The 10,304-nt window shown below is 33.2% G+C and overlaps 1 protein-coding gene across 1 annotated transcript in view; it reads right to left on the bottom strand.

The window, feature by feature from the left end:
* Positions 1-9,061, bottom strand: part of Gpb5 (Glycoprotein hormone beta 5) — a 74,386-nt gene extending 65,325 nt beyond the window's left edge. Inside the window, exon 1 of the mRNA XM_090398803.1 lies at positions 8,562-9,061. Within this exon, the coding sequence (XP_090254929.1) occupies positions 8,562-8,565 (4 nt within the window). The 5' untranslated portion in view covers positions 8,566-9,061. The remainder of the gene's footprint in view (positions 1-8,561) is intronic.
* Between the last annotated feature and the right edge of the window lie 1,243 nt (positions 9,062-10,304).

The following is a 10,304-nucleotide window of genomic DNA, read 5'->3' on the forward strand; positions in this document are numbered from 1 at the left end:
TTTTAAGTTATAATATTGTTTCAACTGGTTGCCTCGCTCCTCATTACTCTTCAAATTACTCACGTTTTTTTTTTTTTTTTTTTTGATACTACTGAATGGCGGGAATCATTATATCAACATTTTGCAATAAATATCCGTCATCAGAAATAGCAGCACAGAACTACTTATGCGGTGTTAACTTTGTAATTGTCTATGATAGTGTTATCATATGTAGTTTTTATACCATACTCTTATGTGATTCAGTTTCGCTTAATAATGTTATACTATATTTATACAAAAATTATTATTGCATCATCATTCCATTATGATAGCTGTTATAAACTGTTTATATATACATTCTCTTCGTTCCTTTCCTTACCGTCCTGCAACTGGTAAGAGCTGCAGATTTCTATAAAAGGGAACTCGATTGTTTTAATTTCAGTTGCTATTTGTATAAGCTTTACACGGGCATATTAAGAAATGTACATTTTAATGACGTTGTTTAGGTACACTGGTTTTCATTATATTTATCAGTTTACTCCTACCTTATTTTCGTCTATAATTTAAATCATAAGTATCATTTTTTGTCCTTCGAAGTTTTTGAGATTAAATTAAGATCTAAAAGTAAGTGAGCGGAGGAGCATAGAACATCACTAACCAAAGAAAGGAATCCTAGTATTCTAAGAGTCGAACTTGAATTTTAAGGAAGACCTAATAAGAGAATGAAGAAAATGGAGGAAGGCAAACTGAAGGATTTGTTTGTATCTTATTTCATTTATTGAGTGAAATACTTAATTAAATGCTTTGGTCTCCATTAAATCCTTACCTGTTTATTTTCTATTTCGAATACAGCATGCTAAGCTGATGCGTACTTATTTTACTAGTAAACCGTACTAATTAAGGTGTTCATTCAAATAATATCAAATTTAGAGTGAGGTATATTAATGATTTTTGAAATAGGTTAAGCAGACAACGATTTAGAGGTAGAATAAGCAGTATCAAATAAATGGTATCAACTTATATATGAAACGAAGAACAGGACAAATGAATGCAAAGAAAGAACTGCTTGAAATAGCATACCGTAACATCAAAGATGTCAGTAACACCCACAGAGGTTCACCGTGAACAGCGTAAAAGTGTCAGAGATCACTTTCGCTATCAGTAATATTTGCTGCTTCAGAAAACTGTTTGATCCTTTCAGAGTCGGTGGCAACAGATATTGTGATCTAGAACGACCTGATAGGCCAATAAATTTGACAAATAAGGATCAGCGAATCCTGAAATCAAGTAATTGCATCATATTTTATAAGTCCCCTATAAAATATGTATTGTCAGTTATTAACATGGCTTATAAGAGTGTTCACTCCACAGAGAGAGTTGTGCGACATTGTTTTTCATTATAAAGACGTTACAAATAAAATATGACACAAAGGAAACATGTATTGTAAGCAGCAACAGCACAGCTTTGATCGTTTTTAGGTGTTATGTGGTGCATGAAGAGATATGTTGTCCATCCATCCATCCTTTTTGATTCTATGACAGTGGAAGATCGTGTGGAACAGCGTTACACTGTGGTGAGGTATGGATGTAAATAAACACCTGAACCTGATTATGATGGCTCTTGTAGGATTTGGTGGTCGAATCTTCGTTTGGAGAGTGACTGTAGTAATATACTTGCAGAGGAGGATCAATGATGAAGAGCAGGTGTTTTCTTATAGCTCTGCTTTTAATGGCCTTTTTTTTGATGACAGTGCCCATCGGCACTTCATTGGAAAAAAAAAAACTATATGGTGTTTTGACATTTTAGGTGGTTTTTCCTATACTCTGACACAGTTATATAGAAATAGGTTTGCGGTATTCATCCTCCATTCTCTAAGACTGTGTTTTCTGCAGTAGGTTAAGGATAAATATAATAGATTTTTAGTGTACATTGTCAGGAATTGGTCGTAATTATTCCATAAAGCGTTACTCGTACATTGAAATCTTCGCATTAAAATTAGAAGTTGACATATGTTTATTAATTTTCTTACTAAAATCAATTTAATTGAACATTACTATGTATGACTATGAAATATGTTAAAATAATATTAGCAAAGCACTGTATTTCAGATAAACATAAATCGCATAACACAATAGTTCTGAACTAGTTTGTGATAATATGAGTCATGTATTTTGTCTTCTCCGCACTATTCTATTAGTACATATGCCATTGTTAGATTAGACACATCTGGTTTGTCCGCTTTCTATGAAACACTTCTTACCGAAGATATTAAATGGATTTAGATCAGGACTTTGTGCAGGAAAAAATTTTGCTGCGAATTTGCTGTTGGAGCCACGTTGCAATAACACCTGCAACATGACACGGTACGTTATTATTAGTAGTATTTAACACCTCCAGGGAGTCCAAGACTCATCGAGAGAGGGCACCTACTCTACAACTCTTCGTCTCCACTACTCAATCTCACCCACCAACCATATCATCTACACCAACGCCATCTACTGCCCACCACCGCCACCACTACTATTCTCACACAAAATCAAAAACATCCATGCCCACGACGGGATTCCAACCTGCAGCCTTTTGGCTGGAGAGCGGATACGCTAACCATTCGGCCAACCAAGCCCGCATTATTGTGTTGAAAAAGAACCGGGTCTGCTATTTAAAACTTTCCAACTGTAGGAAGTATTGCACTATCAAGAAGTTGTGCTGCATATCGGTTAGCGATCATCCTTTTAGGCATTGCAATCTAAGTTTCGATTCTATACCAGAAGAAATAGCTCCGACTGTTATATCTCTTGACAGCGAAACTACATAATTTCGCTTTTAGAGTCATTACACATGACTGTTCAAACTTAGTTGCATCTCAGGGTAGCAAGGGAAGAGACCCTTTCTTTTACAGCTTTCTTTTCCTTTACTTTTGCAACACTTATAAGCTACTAAGTACTTTTTTGTCTTGATAACGACTCGTAACTATTAATAACCTAATGAGAAATAATTATTATTTTTTTTTCTTTAATATAATTTATTTCTGTTACATAGGCAAGTAGATATTAAATCCAACATTATTTCAAATCCGAAAATCTTTGTAGAAACTATAAAGGTTTCGTAAGTTGACATGAGAGCTTACGAGAATACAATCCTCAGCATCCCTGAGTTGCCTTAGCTTGGACTACTTAGAAGACATGAACACCCAAGCGTCCATATATTTCCCCTTTATTAGTCCATTCGATAAAGATTTCACTGACCTAACAACTGTTTCGAACTGCTTGGTTCTCTTCAGAGATCACTATGTAAGTAAAGAGTCTGCTCCAAAAACTAGAGATCCTCCAGATCACTGTAAACTCAACGAATGACCCGAAGAATCATCTTACTGAGTGGTGGTTCTACTTAGTGACAGGGTCACCCTACCACCGAGCAGAACCGCTCATATTCCAGGTAAAAATATTCATCGACATGGCCCCGATAAAGGCCACGCTGGAAAACACAACCTCCAGAAACTCTAAATGCTCTCTCTCACTATGTAAGCAAAGAGAGTTTTTGCAAAAACTAAGCGATCCCCATCTAACTCAATGAGTGACCTGAAGGATCATTTAACTCAATGGTGGTTCTACTCCGTGACAGGCTCACCCTACTACTCAGCAAAATGAACCGCTCATATTCCAGGGAAAAACATTCACTAACACGACTCCAATAGAAACCACTCCGGAAAACACCAATTCCGGGATACTCCAAAAGTCTCTCCCAGAACCTTAAGAGAGCAAAATCTCTCGTTGAGCACTAAGGAAATCGAAAAGTCAGAGAAATATAATTACATAGGCAAGTGGATATTAAATTTTACAACATTATTTCAAAGCCGAATGTTTGTAGAAAACTATGAACGTTTCGTTAGTTGACCTGAGAGCTTACGAGAATACAATCCTCGGCATCCCCATGTTGCCTTAGCTTGGACTACTTAGAAGACATGAGCGCTACCCAAGCGTCCATATATTCGCCTTTTATTAGTCCATTTGATAAAAAAAAATATTCTTGTCTTCAGTAACGGTATGTTTCACATCTTAGGTGAATACAAAAGTGTAAATTAAGAAACCAGTAAAAATATTCCTGTCTTCAGTAACGGGATGTTTTAAAATGTTTCTTAGCTCAACTTACGAAACTTTCATAGTTTCTACAAACATACGGATTTGAAATTATGTTGAATCTAATATCCACATTGCCTATGTGATTTTTTTACATCGCCGAAATACAGCCTTTTGGTTCATTATTTAGTAATTAAGAAATTACTTCTATTTTCATTAATAGCATTTATTTCATATTAATGACACTTTTGGCTCTCTCCTCTAGTTATTAGAAGGAAGACGAAATTGCTGTCCGAGTTAGGTGCCAAATAGTCCATATTATGCAGAAATTCTAAGAGTGTAGGCTTTAAAAGACATTTACAAATATTTCTAGCATAAAAAAAAGCGTTGACCCCCCCCCTTTGTTGGCCAGTTGAAGAACCACACTTTACGTGAATACAAAAGTGTAAATTAAGAAACCAGTAAAAAAATCACTATATCTTGCGAAGAGCTCTTAGCCGAAACAGATGAAAGACATTCTTTTTAGCCGAATAGATAACGTCTCCGCTCTCCAATAACACTCCGTGAGTTCGAATTCCATTCTGTCGTGGGTGGTTGGGAAATCTTTAGGCGTAGACGATTTTTGTCTTTTGTGTGAGACCACCACCTGGCTTATTAGAGGCCTCTAATAAGCGAAAAGTGTCATGTTTTGTCTTCAGAACAGGGTTTCCGGTTTATCTAATTCTGTCGTCCATTCATGATGCAACCTGTGTGATAAGTTTCGAAGATCGCTTATTTTATTATTATATATATGCACGCCTTGCTTATGATTTGGCTCTTATGTTTTAAGCTGTACAATTATTTAAATTGTTTACAATACCTCGTTTTATAGCCACATAAAAGATAGATAGACTCTAAAGTAGCCACTGTCTGGCTATAAGTGGGAACTTATGTGATGCCATCTATCCACAATATTGTGAACTACAATGATTAACCTACTTTTAATAATTCCACAGAGCAGTGCAGTATATTTGTACTTAGACTTACAATTCAATTCTAAACCCATACTGTCGTTACTTTTTTTATCTTCATTCATTCTTTGTATACAATATCATTTGAGAAAATGCTTCTTTGTTATTTTTTTAAAAACTTTCATTTCAACTTATGCATTTAAAGTAATACTATATTCTCTAGAGTCTAGACAACACTCATTTTCGTTTCAGTACACTCATAAAAAACTGGAAGAAATTGTTGGATTTTGTTCAAGGATATTTACCTGCTTCCTACGTGGAACTGCTTGCTGTATAATAAATTGCAGTTATGGTGCTACTCGTTATCGGATCATTTCTAATTGCGATATGGAACACTAGAGAAATAACTGTTGACTATCCATTATATGGATAATGAGGTTATGAGTTATATCTCTCCATGGTATCAGTTAAATCTTAACACCTGATACTGCTATTTACTAACCAGTCCTTTAGATGAAAACACCAAAACTACAATCATTCTGAAGCGATAATTGCTGTCATTATCCGGCATGGAATGAAGTTAGACGCAGCTATCGATAATTTAACACGTGAATAAAGGCATAAAATATGCAGCTGCTGAGCACTGAATTCAACAACATGAATTCGACAGTGATATAGTGATTGTCCTCCATTCCCTTTTCGTTTCCGGCATAGTGTAAAGTGTATTTTTTCAAGAATACACTATACAGTATATATTTACCGTGTTTGGTTTGTGATATATTTAATTTCAATATATCTTGCCATTCATATTACTGCTGTCGAAACTTTAAAGCAGTACTTTAACAAATGAATTGGGATATCTATATGTAAAATGTTGCGTCGTTTAGACAGACAGCAGTGGAAAGTGTCGCCATCTTTTGATATATTTGAACACTGCATGTTTTAAGTCCTTGACACCCATAGGCGATTTGCGGACATAACAAAAGAACAGTGCCTACTCCATCATTCAAGTTTTCTCTTCTTCCTTTTTGACTGCTATTGGGGATTTGTCGAACTTTACAAATTGCTATCCACTAATTAATAAGAAATGTTTATTTTATTTATTCATTTATTTTAATGAATTACAATAGATGTTTACACATTTACTATGTGCTATTTATATTTTAGAGCACATTTAAACTCAGGTTCCCCTTGCCCCCCCCCCCCCCCACACACACACAAACGGACTCGAACTCATTTTTATTCAAATATACACATCACTTTCGCGAATATTCTATAAACGCCGAGATTTCCATAACGATACGCTTCTTAGATAAAATAGTCATTAAATTAAACTTGCTAAGAAATAATATTCTTGTTGTTTCCTCTACCAGTGTATGCAAACAAAGTTTGCGCGTGAAGTACATTTACGATTAAGCTGCTTGTATATATATATATATATATATATATATATATATATATAATCATGTACTGGCGTTCACGTGATGCAGCAAGCACGCACTCTTCCAACAATGCAACAAATGAAAGAACAGCTTCAAATACAACTACAACGTTTTAATGCTAATTATGTATAAAGACTGTCTATGTTGTTCATAGTCTTTTAACCCTCAATGTTTAGTGTTTTTTCTTTTATAATGTCACCTGAAGAAGGCTGTTACAGGCCGAAACTAGTAGTGTGTTTATATTAAAATCTTTTTAATTAAATCTCGGTTCTAGTCATTCAATTTTTTTTCATAAAACTATGTATGTTAACCGAGTCAATGATCAATCTGTCATATATATATATATATATATATATATATATATATATATATATATATATATATATATATATATATATATATATATATATATATATATATATATATATATATATATATATATATATATATATATATATATAAAGAGGTTAAATGACTTCACATTAATTGCCTTTGTATCCCATAATGCAAAGCACACATCATCCTTTCGGACGTGTGTATAATGTAGGCATTATGGGAATGGTGACTGCCAAGACCACCGGTTTCTATTTTTATTGAGGTCTTATCAAGTGGGAGCCAGACCCAAATAAGATACTAAGGTTGAATCAATGCAAAGGTCCTTCCCATAATGCATAGTATTATACATTTCAAACACACACACACACACACACATCCGAAAGTGTGTATGTGTGTGTGTGTGTGTGTGTGTGTGTGTGTGTGTGCGTGCGCGTGCGCTTTGCATTACAGGATAAATGTGAAGCTATTTAGTAGTTTAGTCCTGAATATACTTCACGAGTAAACTTTGTTTGCTTACCCTTGAAATAAGCACGAAATAAGAATATAATTTATCGGCCAGTTTAATTTAATTTGCAAGTTATAAAATTTCTTACATAAATTAGTCATGTTATCTGCAAATAAAAGTATACTGCTTTAAATTAGAGTTCCCAAACTGGGGAGGAGAACATGGTGTCGATATAAACATTTTCTTTTCTTTTTTAGTTTTTAGCCATATATGAAGAAACATTTTAAAATCATTTATTCAGTTGAGGTACTGCAGAATTCAAATACGTAAAACGGCACTATACGTTCGTATAAGCGCTTCAACAATATATTCGAAAACCCATATTTAGCTTTATATGATAAAAATATGTATCCTACTTAAGTATAAAGAGCTAATAAGTTTCATTTCGGCAATGAAAACATTACTTAAATTAACTTTATAGTTTATATACGATACTTTATAGTTTACTATATTCGGCAAGAAACTCTCTGATTTCAATCTTTGAGTTTCTTATTCGGTTTTAAAACTATGTGGGATTTAATATCCCCTTCATTTAAGTATATGTATCCTAATTTTTATTTCTTCTAGACGTGATCTATATGTGAAATTTATAAAACATTTTAAGGTGGACGCAATCCATAAAAGTTTAGGAACTTCTTCTCTGAATAAAATTGATAATTTTTAAGTCGGTGACCATTCCTTTTAAATAGTATATCGATTTTTAAAAATTACTGCTGATTTATACGATACCTCAATAAAATAGCATGTTCAATCTCATGATTTCTCCGTATCCACAAGCAATATACTGTTAATATTCTCAATAGCGGAAATCATGTATACCGTTATTTCATGATTGCAATTAATTCCTGATCATTTCAAGAATGAAATTTTGTGACCTGATTGCATCCTTAGTGGCGGTTCATAAAATTTTATTCTTAAATCAGTAATAGAACTTCTTGAAATGAATTCACTGCTAAAGTTCATAACAGCACGATATTTGCTACTTCGAAGTTCTTTTAGGATAAGGGCAATTTTATGCGTTCATTGTTATTCATATTCGTGAATTATTAATTTGATATAAGTGAGATCTTCATCATATTTAACACGTCTTAAAAAATTTACGTATATAATCTGAAAATCACACGAAAAAACGAAACGTACTACTTTGTTTGTTATTTTGCATATCTCGTTCATTTTGTTTTTTTTCAGATTTAAATTAACATTCAGAATTATAACTACATGATCAATTGATACTTGAAACTAACTTTATAGAAATGTTTATAATATGCTTACCCATTGTTTCATTCAGTAAAAGTTGACAGAACACAATATATGGTAACTAATGCACTTTTAGGTAATCTAAGGGTAATGTAAACATTTGATAATCCGAAAATCCTGTTCTAGCAACGAAACAGCACTTCCGTTTTCAAACGGAAATTCTTGTAACGAATGGGCTCGCAATACGCGAGGTGGCCATTAAAACGAATCACAGTAGACAGTCCATGAACATCGAAAAATATCTTATGCTCCATATGAACTTCTGTGGAAACTTTATCCCATCAAGTATATTTCCAAGTATAAAAGAAGTTCAAAAAGCAAGTACTTTGCTTATAATTCATACAGCTGTTTATAAGATACAAATTTATATAAAGTCTTGGTTTGTTGAGATTCATAAAGCAAGAAGTTATGAGCAATCTTATGTTCATCAAATGTTCTTCTACATAGAACAGTCGAAGTGGATTTTCTTAGTGCTCTTTGTAGCCAACAAATATTTTAACGGGCTTAACTGTGTTCTTAACATCTCAGTAGTATATCTATCGCAATATTAACGTTTTAATATTGTGATAGCTGTGCTACTAAGATAGCAACATTTTAACGCGCTTAACTGTGTTTTTAACATCTCAGTAGTACAGCTATCGCAATCTGAAAAACACGTTTAAGCGCGTTAAAATGTTTTTGGCTACAAAGAGCACTACGAAAATCCACTTCTACTGTTCTATGTAGAAGAGCATTTGATGAACATAAGAATGCTCATAACTTCTTGCTTTATGAATCTCAACAAACCAAGACTTTATATAAATTTGTATCTTATAAACAGCTGTATGAATTATAAGCAAAGTACTTGCTTTTTGGACTTCTAAAATACAAAGTATTTGTTTTATATAAACGCTAACTATTAGGGAAGCCAAGAGAATAGATTTCTAGCCTTATTTATTCTTGTATCCGCACAATGTAAACCACTTTCCATAGTATAGGAGAAGTACTCATTTTCCAAGTTAAAGATTAGAAGAATCTTTTAAGATCAACTATATGTTAAGAATGGTTAGACATTTCTTGCCTAATGTTATAAATTTGGAGAAAAGTTCTGAAAAATCTAAAGCAAAATAATTTATTCTGAAATTATTTTTCTCTTTCAATCTTTGATGAAATTATTGGTAAGACTTTATCGATGTTACTTCATTAATGCTAATAATCAGTTTTTTTAATAACGTAATACAGATATATGTAGCCTGTTAGATTGGGTTGCTTGGGAAATTATGGCAGAATCAGAGAAGGTTATGAGGACAGTGTATTATGTATTTTAACTGCGTATATTCTCCTGGCCAGTTTGCCTGTTTTTCGAAGGTGAGCAACCCGCGTTCCAAAGGAAATAATATAAAAAAAAAACCTGCACCTCCAAATGAGGCCTTTTAACTCATTATTAGTTGACGAACTATCAATAAAGAGGATCTTCTCATCATCTGAGCATGCGGTCTTTAAAAAGTAATTTTTAAAAATCTGAATATTTTAAAATTAACTTCGGAATAACTTTTCTAAACTATAACAACTTAAAATTTCATTTGTTTATTTTATTTGAAAAATAAAATATCCATTTCAATGATGTGATATTTTTATGATGTGGTCAGGCATGGGTTAGGTAGATTGGAGAAAATTCTTTATGATCTTAAAAGGTTAATTAGTCACTGGAAAACAAAAAAAAATCAGAGAAAGATTTAATTGTATTGAGAGACAAATAGACTAGCATCAACACTCTGA

The sequence above is a fragment of the Typopeltis vanoorti genome, chromosome 10 (assembly GCF_054136105.1).
Source record: "Typopeltis vanoorti isolate ZY-2024b chromosome 10, IOZ_Tvanoo_1.0, whole genome shotgun sequence".
NCBI classification, from domain to species: domain Eukaryota; kingdom Metazoa; phylum Arthropoda; class Arachnida; order Uropygi; family Thelyphonidae; genus Typopeltis; species Typopeltis vanoorti.